Here is a 12,951-nt window from a genome sequence, read left to right as displayed (position 1 = left end):
ATGGATCCTATCTTCAGGATATATACGGAGTATATCTACTTGAGCTGTTCATACTATTGAGGAGATCTTAGTTATATACATGGTGTCAGTGAATGTGTGCATCCATCATCCAAGCCACAATTCTTGTCAAATTCCATCCTAAGACTGAGTGGCTGGTGAAGGGCGGTACCACTTTCTACTCTAAGCATCCAGGTGAAACCCTGCCGCGATTGGCCAATAAGCTCCCTCCCGTTGAAACGTCATCACCCATCACATCACGCCTTAGCTCTCTTAACTCTCAAGGTCCAAGCCCGAAGCTCTCACTTCACTTCAACACCAACATCAAAGGCCATAGATACGCGGCCACCATCGGATGACGGATTCTTAACGACTGCTGGAGCACTATCCGCGAGGACGTCTTCACCATGAGCAGCCTGTGAGTGCTTTGGACCCCGATAAGCTACGCCCTCCACTTTCCGGCTGTCGTCATCTCGAACTCGACCTCTGCCTCAACTCTAGGTCAACATTTACTAAATCCCGATTCTCAGCTCTACTCCCCAGGAGAAAATGGCCAACGAGAGGACCCCTCTCATTCAGACCGTCCAAGTCGGTCCTCCCACGAGGAGGTACCCGCACCAGACCTGGCGTCGCTTCTTCACCATCGTCAGCTCGGTTGTTCTTATCTGTGGTTTCGCCTCTTTCATCTTCCACGGCTTGTTCATCTGGCCTCATCGCTATCACCGCGGTCAACCCGGTGGCTGGCCTCACGGAAATCCTTTGAGCCGGGAAGACCTGGATCGGATCCTGTTCGATACGCCCGACCCCAAAAAGGCCGAGGAATGGAGCCGATACTACACTTCAGGCCCTCATCTGGCTGGTAAAAACTACTCTCAGGTAACCAGCTATATCCCCACCACCCAAAGACTTGAAGCTCATATCATCTAGGCTGAGTGGACAAGAGACCGCTGGGAGGAATTCGGAGTCAAGTCAGAAATTGTCTCTTATGATGTTTACATCAACTACCCTGTCGATTCCAGCGTTTCTCTCTTGGAGAAGTCCAAGGACGGAAACGACTGGACTGCCACCTTCAAGGCTTCCCTCGAAGAAGATGTGATCTCTGAGGACCCCACAACGTCTCTCGAGAACCGAGTCCCTATCTTCCACGGCTATGCTGCCAGCGGAAATGTTACCGCTTCCATCATTTACGTCAACTATGGCACCTTCAAGGACTTTGAGGATCTTGTTGAAGCCGGTATTGACCTCAAGGGCAAGATTGCCATTGCCAAGTATGGAGGAATCTTCCGTGGCCTCAAGGTCAAGCGCGCTCAAGAGTTGGGCATGATTGGTATTCTCATCTACAGTGATCCCGGCGATGATGGCGAGAGAACCGAGGAGAATGGATACAAGCCTTATCCCGAAGGACCTGCGCGAAACCCAAGCAGTGTCCAGCGTGGAAGTGCAGAGTTCCTGAGCATTCGACCTGGTGACCCGTATGTCCCCTTGCAGTGAACGTCGAAACTTTGACTGACTTTATAGATCTACTCCTGGATATCCATCCAAGCCTGGTGCTCCTCGCGTCCCCGTCGACGATGCTACCCCATCTATCCCGTCCATCCCAATCTCATACCGTGACGCCTTGCCTATTCTCAAGGCTCTTAATGGCCACGGTCCCAAGTCTACTGACTTCAACCAATACTGGAACAAGAACCTCGGTTTGCGATACAAGGGCGTTGACTACAATATTGGCCCTACACCTGACGACGTCGTTGTTAATCTGTACAACGAGCAGAAATATGTTACTACCCCTCTCTGGAACGTCATTGGTGTGGTCAACGGTAGCATTCCGGATGAGGTCATCGTCGTTGGAAACCATCGAGATGCTTGGATCGCGGGCGGAGCTGGTGATCCGAACAGTGGCTCTGCCGTCATCAATGAAGTCATCCGTGGAGTTGGAAAGGCTATCGAAGAAGGCTGGAAGCCCCTCCGTACGATCGTCTTTGCGAGCTGGGACGGCGAAGAGTACTCTCTCATTGGAAGCACTGAATGGGTTGAAGAGTTTCTCCCATGGCTCTCGGGGGCCAGTGTCGCCTATGTCAATGTTGATGTTGGCGTGGACGGCCCTGAATTCACCGCCTCGGCGGCCCCTCTACTCAACCAAGTTATCCGCGATGTCACGAGCATTGTTCCCTCGCCAAACCAGACTGTCCCTGGACAGACCGTTGGAGATCTTTGGGATGGCAGAATCAAGACCATGGGTAGTGGCAGTGATTTCACGGCCTTCCAAGACTATGCTGGTATCCCCAGCATTGACTTTGGCTTCAAGTACAATGGCCACAGTGCTGTCTATCACTACCACAGCAACTACGACAGCTTCTACTGGATGAGCGAGTATGGCGACCGTGGATTCAAGTATCACAGAACCATGGCCCAGATTCTGGGCCTGACCATCGCCAAACTAGCCGGCAGCATCATCATCCCATTCAGCGCCACCGAGTATGCTGATGCTCTGGATGGTTACCTCAACAAGGTGGAAGCCAAGTTTGAGCCCCTCCCCGAAAACCTCAGTGGCGACAAGCTGTTCGCTTTCCGAGGCAGCGTCTCCGCTGGCGCCACCGTTGGCAGTGAAGACGAGTTCAAGGAGAGCCTGAAGGACATTCGCCACTCACTGAAGAAGTTTCACCTCAAGGCTGCTGAACTTGATGAAGAAGCTGAGGCAGTCACTCGTAAGATTGAGGAAGGTATCCCGTGGTGGAACATCATTGAGAGGATCCGCCTGGGACGTGCTATTATTAAACTCAATAAGAGGTACAAGCTACTTGAGAGGAGCTTCCTCTACGAGGGTGGTCTCGATGGACGAGATTGGTTCAAGCATGTCGTGTTTGCACCTGGCCTGTGGACTGGCTACGCTGGTGGTGAGTACCTGACTATACTGCACTTTGAAATCTCTAGCTAATCATGCGTAGCTGTTTTCCCCGGCTGGGACGAGAGTATTGATGCTAAGGACTATATCAACGGTCTGAAGTGGTCCAGCATCATCGGCCGCTGCATCCACAATGCTATTAAGGGCCTGTCGGACTAGGCTTTCAAGCTGGAAAGATCCGACTGTATCCCTGAAGCGATTTCGGATATTTTCTCCTGGAGGGCCATTTTAGATGTACGATATGTACAGGATACATCGGCGAAATACCCTTGAGCCACTTTTCGCTTAGTTTTGATCTTTATCACCATGGTATGAGAAAGAATTTGACTATCTAAATGAAAGCAAGTGATCAATGATGAGGGTGGTAAGGGGAAGATCTAAGGAACAGCAATACTTTATAAAGTCTCTTTCATCATTCATGTAACTCTCATGCAAAACTTTGAGTATAAGTATCAAATGAGTAGATAGCAAAGCTCATGTGCTAGTATCTGCTCCCTTGACGTCCTGCTCAAAATCCAGCTGCGGGCTCATGAAACATAACTGATGGTGGCATAGTATAAATGCAAGCATCCAACAGAGCGCAATGTGCGAATGAACTCTTGAGTATCAAGGATAACATGCAAGTTAATTGAGCTGGTATCAATTCTAGACGGCACATCCGTCTCGTCTATGTCGCTTCTATGAGCAAATCTTACACGAGGCTTGTATATCTTCTTCAAACACGGACAAATCCATTCGCAACCCAGCTTAGAACTTGTACACCTGCTCCTGCGAGTAGCCGAGCTCCTTGAGGGAGCCGGTCAGCTCGCCCTGGTCCTTGGGGCTGACCTTGTTGCCCGAGATGGCCTTCATCAGGCCGGGAGGGCCGCAGACAAACAGCTTGATGTTCTCCTCCTTGGGCTCGGGGAGGACAGTCTTGAGGAGCTCCTTGGTGATGTAGCCCTTGTTGCCGACCCACTCCTTGGGAGGGTTGTCGAGCACGTAGAAAGCGCGGAAGCGCTGGGGGTAGGTGTTCTCGAGCTCGTCGAACTGCTTCTTGAGGAGGATGTCCTCCTCGGTGACGTTGCCGAAGACGAGGGTGACCTTGGTCTTGTCGTTGGGGTTGTTGAAGATGGCGCGAGCGAGCTGGTACATGGGGGTGATGCCGGTACCGCCGGCGATGAGGGCGATGTGGGTGTGCTTGTTCTCCTCCCACTGGTACTTGGGCAGAGGGCCCTTGATGTCGAGGCGCTGGCCGGGAACCAGGTTGTGGATGTGGGTGCTCATGGGGCCGTTGGGGTACTTCTTGATAACGAAGTCAATGAAACCCTTCTCGCCTGTCCCATTGTTAGTCGTAGCTTAACATAGATGGTTTCCTACACGTACCCTCATCGCTGGTGGGGGTATAAGGTCGGAGAGTGGCCTTCTCGTCCTCGGGGCCCTTGTACTTGGTGAGAAGGGCGCTAGCAACAGGAAGACCAGAGACCTGGTCGGGCTCAGGAAGCTCGAAGCGCAGGCGCTTGGTGTTGTGGTTGACGATCTCGACCTCGGCGAGCTTGAGAGAGAGGAAACCCTGATCACCGCCAGTGAAGGCCTTCTTGGGCTCAGCACCGACCGCCTGCTTCACGTCCGCGGCGGCGGCAGCGGGCGACGAGGCTCCGCTGAAGTACCAGTAAGCGGCACCGCCGAGGACAGCAGCGCCGCCGGCGAACAGGATGGCGTTGGAGCCGCCCGCGCCGCCGGCCTCGGTGGCATAGCGGCGGACGGACTGAGGAGCGAGTTAGCCATGATGCCATCGCCAATGGAGGGGTGCAAGAAGCGAGAGAGACATACCCTCTTGAGAGGCTGGGCCGCGCGGAAAGTTCTGGCAAACATTTTGATAGAGTTTCTGATGCTCGGACGAGGTCAATTGGAGTAATTGGCCAGAAATAAACAAGATTTTGAAGGGCGGGAGAACGGGAGAGCTTGGGGGGAAGAGGGTGTCGAGGTGCCGGCGAGTGGGAAGCTTAGTTTATTCTGCAATCGGAACTCCGAAATGGTCATGGAGATGACGTTATGAGTCACGTGATGTCCCGAGAACGTCAACAAGGTCCCCGAGCCGGTCGGAAAGCCGGATATATTTGTCAGTGGACTGTTTTCGTTGACGCTGTCCATAGCTGGTTCTTTCAATGCATAGCATCATCTTGGCTGTGGATTGGTAAGCCGGCAGTTGATCTGACTGGGATACCGAGAAGCTTGATCCCCAGGCTGAACGTTGTGGCTTAGATGCAGCTCGACTTGACGTACGTCAAACAAGCCACGAGATTCAACGGGTGTGGCTCAACGACTTCAGTTACTGAGTGAGAATGTGAGATGAGCATTATCAAGATGAGTGAGTAGAGAGCTGGCCTCGCTGTTCTTACACTGTTCTCTTCTCAGATCACTTTTTTCTTAGGTTATTTTTTCATTACTTACCGTCTTCCTTAGGTCATAATCTTTGAGGTTCTTAGATCAGGATTTATTACGACTCAACGTTTTGGCTCGCTACACTCTGTGCTTCCAGACTTGAACAACACTGTATTCATCCAGCATTATCAGCCAAGTCCAAGCCAAGCATCGCTCCCATTCGGATGGTATTACATTCAACGACAATAGCCCATCTCCCCCCGATAGGCGAGCGGCCTCCTCACGCACCTTGCTTTCATCAACATCAAACTGCCACCCTCTTCAACTTCAGGCTCTTCATGCCGCCTCTCCTTGAAACCTCCTCTAACATGGGCATTGCTGCGTAACTCGGCCCTCAAAATCGGCGTCACCTGCCGCCCGTTTATATACCCCCCACAAATGCGCCGGTATTCGCAGATATATGTCCCCCCCCGCCCTTTGTACTTTTTCGAAAATGGTCCGGTTCGCTCATCGGCGTGGACAGCCAGATTTGGACCCGGCTTGGATAGCCAGGATATCAGAAACACCGCCCTTCGTCCATGTCGTCGAATTCGTTGTGGTATTATTGGTATTTCCGCCCGCTCCCTTACAAGTATACATCGAGTCGTGAGCGTCTTCAAGCATCGCATGCAAGTCGTTATATCGAATCACCACATCACCTCTCGTTCTCCTTCTCCGCGGCTTCCTCAACGCCCCCTGGCTCCGGCAGCTCCATCGGCGGTTTGGCTTGTACCGGCGTGGAGGTAGAGTCTCTCTGCCTCCCAGAGTCGTGGCTCTCCCTCCTCAGCATCCCCACGTCTTGGGTCTGAGCCATTGTTGGGGTGTTTGCCTGGCTCCCTCCTCGCTGCCCGTGGTAGTGGATGACCTGAGGAGGTGCTTGTCCTGAGTGTAGTCCCAGCTGCTGGGTCGGATACGGGTCAAGGTCTCTGCTCGAGGTCGAGAACATCGACACGATAGGCTGATGGTACCCGTTAGTCGCATTGCTGGAAGATGGAGTGTGGCCATATTGACCGCTATGCTCCGCTTGAGTAGGCGTGCCCACATCGTTTGGGGAGCCGTTTCCCTCCACAAGCTGGCCCGTCAGGCTGTTCATTCCACCCTCAATGTCTCGAAGGAGTCGGACGTATTCCTCGGGCACCAGGCCGCTCTCCTGCGTCTTCGGGTCCTCGGCCACCAGCCAGCCCTGCCCGTGCCGGTACGAGACCCAGATGATTTGGCCCTCTACCAGGGGCAGCTCGTTTTCGTTCTCCCGCTCGAAGTCGAACAAGGCGACGGCCTTGCCGTGGAACTCCTCGTCCGGCGATGTAATGGTAAACTGATAATCTCGTGAATAGCGAGACTGATCCTCTTCATTGTATCCTGGGGACGATGGGGGGCTGGAAGCATCTGACCCGGGCTGATAATACTCACCGCCGTCGGCAGGACGGGGCTGCTGGGCAATATGATATGCCCGGCTGTGTCGTGCCTGGTCCGGCGGATAAGTGACATACTCTCCACCAGGGCCGTTGGCCTCGCCGCCGTTGTTCACATAATATCTCTCGCTGCCATCCCCACCGGTTCCCACGTAATAACCCCGCTCATGATCAAAGTTGGACGGGTGCAGATCAACCTCGCGAGTCCTTCCCCTTAATGCCGCAGCTGCCGAGGTCGACTTGTGTTTGCGGTGTCGTGTAGCGACGACGGGGCTTTGTAGGTCTTCATCCTCGCTCCACGGGGGACCATCTCCGAATTGAATGGGAGCAAGCTCATGGCCACGGTTGTATGCATCGGTGCCCCATGAATCCCAGGGCATCTTTTGTTCCCAAGAGGCCGGAGGGTCTGATAGTCTGCGATGCTCGCTTGCCGGGGTTGTCATGCCCGAGGGCGGACCCGAGGGCTCTGGTGGCGGACCATAGTGCAACGGGTGCGTGACTGGGTATGCAAAGTCCCGCACCTGAGTATATGGGAGAGTCGACGGGTACATGGGGATTAGGTGAGAGGTCGGACGAGACCTCGTGGGCAAGGAGCCCGTCGAGTATTGGGAGAGTCGGCTCCTGGAGGCGTGCGACATTGGGCGCGATGTGATGCTTCGGCGCGATGGTGGGGAGGTGATCAGAGGCGGCAGCGCGGGGTGGTTGGGGTTCGGAGGAGAGGACGCAGCTGCTGGAGAAGTCGCTGGAGAAGAAGTCGTCGACATTACCACTGTCATCGACATGCCTCACAAGACAAGTCAAGCGACAGTCGTGCGATCTGGCGCACACGGCCGCGCAACCGCCGAAGGATGGGGACCGTCTGTTGCGGCACGCGCGCGGGGCGGCAGTAAGATGACGGGTAGAGGCTCGGGTTCCCGCGGCGAGATCGAGACGGGCGAGGCTCGTACGAGATGCGACGCTTGCGCAGAGGAGGGCGATGCTTGATATTGCGGGTTGAAGTTGTCAGCGCAGGGCGTCGTCCAGGCAGAGCTGTCCAAGCAGTCGGATGGACGTCAAGTCAGCCGCAGCGCTAAGGCTCTTGTCCCTCGGGGAGGGGGGACACAACGTTGGGCGGGCTCCAGTCCGGGTGGGATAAGCCAAGCCCTAATGCAAATGCGAGACGACCAGTCGTCAGGCGATAAATAGAGCAGGTGAACTTGTAAGACAACCTACGGAGCACCGCGAGTTGCAAGTGGGGAGAGAGGGATTGCAAAGGAGCGTAGAGAAACAGAAGCAGAAACAGAAAACAATGGATGTATGGGGGAGCCCGGCGACGCTCGGGACAAGGGCTCAAGCGATTGCCTATGCCTGTCTGCTCCAGCTGTCCTGGGCCTGCGCTCGCGCTTGCGCTTTGGGCGAGTAACAAAGGGCCTGGCCTGGGGTAGGATTGGATCCCAAGTTGTGATGGGAGAGTGAGAGAGAGGATGGATGGAAGAGAGGGCCGACGAAGAGAGGGTCGTCCGTCCGTCGACAACCCACGACGAGGGGACATGGCAAGGTTGGTCTGGTCGTAGGTTGGTACACCAAGGTACCTCCCTCCCGTCTCGTCACCCCCCGCCGTACCGACCGTTGTAAGGCGAGGCATGGAGTGGAGCGGAGGTTGCCAGTGGGTGGAGGGGGCGCTGGGCGCTATAGCGCACCACACCACTGAAGCAAGCGCCTCGCGCACTGATCCTACTGGCTGCGCGTTGGAGACCCAGCGAGTCAGCGCCTGTAAGTCGGGTCCAAGAAGCCCAATGGCACCCAACGACTGAGCTCCTCTGTCTGTCAGCTGTCGCCCGTTGCTTCTTTGGCGCTAGCACGCATGGGATTGATCTGAACATGATGCTAGAAACGGCCTGATCTGGGGGCGAGGGAGATCTGAGGCAAATACGGCCAGTAGACGGACGTTGGGTGCTTCCATGCGGGAAGAAATGGCCGGTTTCATCGATAGTTGGATGGAAGGCTCTGGTTGAGATGAGGGGTCACGAGGTACCTTGTCGTACATCCTGTCCGTCCAGCTTGGAGCCGCAACCATATCCATCTCTACCATTGAAGCACCCGGAAACGACCCAGACGCAATCGCTCATATTTTTTTCTCATGCATGCGCAGAACCAACAGATGTCCCCAATGTCTCGTCTCCCATGGCCGGATCCTTGACCTCCCTCGTGTTCTCGTCGGAAGCACGTCGTCTCTGCGCACATACACACACGCACACACACATGTATACACACACCAACACGTACGACAACGTCTAGAGGGCCATGGTACGCCATGCCGGACGGGGATCGCCCTGGATACCCACCCGACCTGCTGGAACCTCAATCTGGGATGGCGGCCCTGCTCATCTCTTTGCCTGGCAAATTTGACTAGGAGGGCGACCAGGGCGGGCAGGGCCGTAACCGTTCCAAGGTCGCGATGGGAGCAATCTCCGGGAGGCCACCATCTGGTTGCCGTCGCAATGGAATCGTCTCGACGTACGTCTCCGGCTTGCCTGGAAATTACCATCATCATGGCGCGCAGGATGATGAAACTCGAAGCCCCGAAGGTTGTGTGGCAGGGGCCATCATGGATGGATTAGGTTGGTTACGTATGTAGGTAGTGAGGCGAGCCTAAGCTGACAAGGTGGTGGCCATCGATCAACCATCAACCATTCTCTGATTCCGTGTCACACGTCCTTGTTCTTGTTGCTCGCTCTTCAACTTGCTTCTCCTTCAACTGCCCTCGGGAGCCGCACAGATCAGAGTGGGATAGATGCCGGTCCTGAATCTCGTCCCGGCGGCCGAGGCGTCGATGGCTTCCGGCTGCATGCCCACAATCCTGCCGTGAGCACGAGACAATTTCTGCATCTCAAGCCAGGTCGGTGTAGCGTAATTGGATTTGCAGGGTTGTTACAGGTGAGAGAGAGGATGCGATATTACTCTCAGCTTAGTAGAGGAGGGTGTTTTGGAGAGTGAGGTTAGTTGGACGATGGTTGGGTATACACTTAACTTACATGGCACCTCAGCTACGGCCTCAGCTTTGGTCGAGAAAGAGTGCTCATCAACATGACATCTATGGCGAGCTCACCGCAACGCCAGCTCCTTTTCATTGTCCAACGTCTCCTTTTTCAAGCCTCCATGCAACCGGTGATGCAAGACGTCTTTTCTCAAAGTGTTTCTATTTCTGGCAACTCTGCACTTTAGCTCATTTACACCCACTCCCTGATTGGCCTTGCCCAATGCGTCGTCTGTTTCAGGTTATGCGGGCGCCTAACAGCCAATAGCGTATGCCGAGCCAAGTTCGTCGGTGGGGAGCAGCAGGTCGGTTCTCATGTGCACAGCGATGGACGTATGTCCGTCTGACCATCCGTGAATGAGCGAGTCCAACTTCATCTTGTCTGGCATCAATTTATTCCGACGTAATCTTGCAAGGGTCAGGTGATGACTTCTGGCTGTTGTTTGGATCGGATATCGAAGCCGACGGGACTTGTGCATGGCTACTATTTCAGGTATCTGTGGCAAGGCCTTTCATCTATTTTGGATGACTAAGCTCTTGGCAGAGGGGCGTTTAATTCTCCGTCGTTGAAATCATGCTTGTTTTGATTACAGGAAACGGAAGGGTTGAACATTGCAACTATTTTCCTGGTGTTCTCTACTCGCCCGATGGGTTAACCTCAAGCCCATCATCAGTCGGCTCCGAGGTCTCAGCTTACATCATCCGGATGACTAAGCGACCACACTTACCGGGCTTTAGCCGACAGTGTGGGACGTCACTTCCAGCCTCGCCTAGGTTTTTCACCAACCTCTCAACCTTTTCCTCTACATTCCTCAAACAACAAAGACACGCACAAATTGCATTGCGCAGCGCGTGAGCAACGAGGCGAAATGACATGATCAAAACAATTGTCTGAGGCCGAGAATTCGTAAGTACACTTTCAACTAACGCGTCTGCTTTCTATGATGAACTCAATTATTGGAGCTGTCTGAATTTCAATTGCTGAAAAGACACCTTATACGCTTTTTTATCTGATTTATGATCGCGCATCTCTCTTACTCTAGCCTGTTCAACTCTCGCGGCCTGTAACTGACTCTGATGCTTATAGTTTTTGCCGTGTCTGTTCCCCCAAAGGATGCCACGCGCCCCTGCGCCTCATCACGACCTCGTTTATTCGCCAGGCTAAAGAACCGGAAAGATGGAGGCTGCGAACGGAGGATCCGCCGCTCAGGGTCAGAATGGCTCGGGTGGGCAGCCTGACGGATACAAGCTCACATTCTGCACTGTATGTGCGAGTAACAATAACAGGTTAGATGCCTTGTTCTCCCGACCCGGACTGCTGTGATGCTTACTGGTCACGCAAACAGATCCATGGAGGCACATCTCAGACTTTCCCAGGCGGAGTACCCAGTCATATCATTTGGTACTGGATCTCTTGTCCGTCTGCCCGGTCCCACTATCACACAGCCCAACGTCTATCACTTCAACAAGACATCCTACGACAGTATGTTTAAGGAACTTGAATCCAAGGATCCCCGGCTGTATAAAAACAACGGAATCTTGAACATGCTTAACCGAAATCGAGGCGTCAAGTGGGGACCTGAACGCTGGCAAGACTGGCAAGTAGGTGTCCCTCGCCTGAACCATTCTAAGGACCGCGGTAGCGAGGGCACCGAGGGTGGCTTGGTTGATGTGGTCATTACCTGTGAGGAGCGGTGCTGGGATGCCGTTATTGATGACCTTCTTAACCGGGGATCTCCCCTCAATCGACCTGTCCACGTTATCAACGTCGAGATCAAGGATAACCACGAAGAAGCCGCTGTTGGCGGTCAGGGTATTCTGGACCTTGCCAATTCTCTGAACGCCGTGGCTCGAGAAGAGCGAGACTCTATCGGCGCCGCCGCATTTGACAACGGCTCCGCTGCTAGCAGAGCCACTTTTGACGAACGAGTTCCCGATGTCCTTGCCTCCTGGCAGGAGAGATGGCCCAACCTTCCGGCTACATGGACCTTGGCTTGGTTCTGAGAACACGCTATTGGCCCTGTGTTGTCGAGCTGTTGATGCGCATGTTGCCGCTTTGTTGGCTGTTTTATGCCAAACAGTACTATTATGAGTGATTAAGAGATACCACGCCGGACCTCCCGGCCAGCAGCCTTTAGGCAAACGAGCGGGCATTCTCTCGCAAAATTGGGAACGCTGGGACAACAGGGGCGCAGCCCGTCATGGATTCACGCGTAGATTCTGATCGGAGAGCCAAGGGATGGCCTGCTTCAACTCACAATATGAGCCGAGGTGGTGGAGATCATAAACAGATATCTCCGACGAGACCGGTGAAATTGGTCTTGTGCGCTATTCGTGTGAGCATGAAGACTGAGCCCGGGCATAGCTCCGTGAACAACCTCGGCCATGTGCAGTTCCGGCTTGGACTTTCCATGAAGTAGAGCCCCCATGGGTCATTATTGCCGGCCGTTCCGTTGATGTTCCCGCCGTAATAATGATATCGAGGGAGAGGAGGCAGATCACAACGCCGGCGCTTTAAGGACCCTCACAGTGTTTTGAACACACGACTTTCATAGGCAGTCAGAGACCGTTGATCATGATCGACCTCATATCGCAATGAAGATTCTCACAGGCTGCATCTGCAACGAGCTGTTTCTGGAGACGCTTATCGATCTGAATCTTGCACCCGTCCCATCCGTCGCAAGACCATGGTGCTGATCCCACCAGCTGAGTTGACCTGTGTTTTGACGACGCTCCAGCCAGATTCATCCTCCTGTGCCCCTATTTACGGGGCCCACGACACGCGAAAGATGGGGGCCCAATCCGAGTGACGGGTCTAGACTGTCAAGAAGGCAAGGCAGGCCGTCAAGAAGTCGAGACAGGCCAAGAAACGACAAGACACCAGGACAAAGGCAGTAACTCCTCATATGGTAGTCTAAGGATAGGTGCAAAGATGATGAGATAATACACAAAAGATCATCAAAGCATAGTCTTATTATGATCATTTCAGTGTTCTTTATGAAAATACTTAGGCCATGGTACTCCGTCACAGCATTCGAGAAGAATTACACGCTCTCTACCCCTGGCTCTTGGCCCGCACGAAATGTTCTAGATCGGTGCTTGAAGGGATCTTCGGGTCTCTCCCCCTGGTTGCTAGACGACGGCTTTCCATGTGAGAGCAAATGACTCCTTGATCAATGTCTTTCTTCAACGGTGTCTTGTCTTTGCATCAACTCGCCTAT

The 12,951-nt window shown here is 53.9% G+C and overlaps 4 protein-coding genes across 4 annotated transcripts; 2 read left to right on the top strand and 2 right to left on the bottom strand.

The window, feature by feature from the left end:
* Window positions 1–404: 404 nt before the first annotated feature.
* On the top strand, window positions 405–3,058 carry NCS57_00133100 (uncharacterized protein; the record flags this gene model as incomplete). The annotated part of the gene is made up of 5 exons (XM_053051399.1): window positions 405–415; window positions 528–873; window positions 925–1,469; window positions 1,516–2,891; window positions 2,943–3,058. 5 exons carry the CDS (start codon window positions 405–407, stop codon window positions 3,056–3,058), a joined length of 2,394 nt encoding a protein of 797 aa, XP_052919914.1.
* A 588-nt stretch (window positions 3,059–3,646) lies between these two features.
* NCS57_00133000 (NADH-cytochrome b5 reductase) lies at window positions 3,647–4,753 on the bottom strand (the record flags this gene model as incomplete). Its single annotated transcript, XM_053051398.1, has 3 exons — window positions 3,647–4,215; window positions 4,265–4,646; window positions 4,712–4,753. 3 exons carry the CDS (start codon window positions 4,751–4,753, stop codon window positions 3,647–3,649), a joined length of 993 nt encoding a protein of 330 aa, XP_052919913.1.
* A 1,204-nt stretch (window positions 4,754–5,957) lies between these two features.
* Window positions 5,958–7,265, bottom strand: NCS57_00132900 (SH3 domain-containing protein; the record flags this gene model as incomplete). Its single annotated transcript, XM_053051397.1, has 1 exon — window positions 5,958–7,265. The coding sequence occupies one exon, from the start codon at window positions 7,263–7,265 to the stop codon at window positions 5,958–5,960; it is 1,308 nt and encodes a 435-aa protein (XP_052919912.1).
* A 3,642-nt stretch (window positions 7,266–10,907) lies between these two features.
* On the top strand, window positions 10,908–11,734 carry NCS57_00132800 (Protein-serine/threonine phosphatase; the record flags this gene model as incomplete). Its single annotated transcript, XM_053051396.1, has 2 exons — window positions 10,908–11,017; window positions 11,077–11,734. The coding sequence occupies 2 exons, from the start codon at window positions 10,908–10,910 to the stop codon at window positions 11,732–11,734; spliced, it is 768 nt and encodes a 255-aa protein (XP_052919911.1).
* Window positions 11,735–12,951: the final 1,217 nt, after the last annotated feature.

Source organism: Fusarium keratoplasticum, chromosome 1 (genome assembly GCF_025433545.1).
Source record: "Fusarium keratoplasticum isolate Fu6.1 chromosome 1, whole genome shotgun sequence".
NCBI classification, from domain to species: Eukaryota; Fungi; Ascomycota; class Sordariomycetes; order Hypocreales; family Nectriaceae; genus Fusarium; species Fusarium keratoplasticum.
The sequence above is the reverse complement of the archived record's forward strand: the minus strand, read 5'-3'. Positions and strand labels throughout refer to the sequence as shown.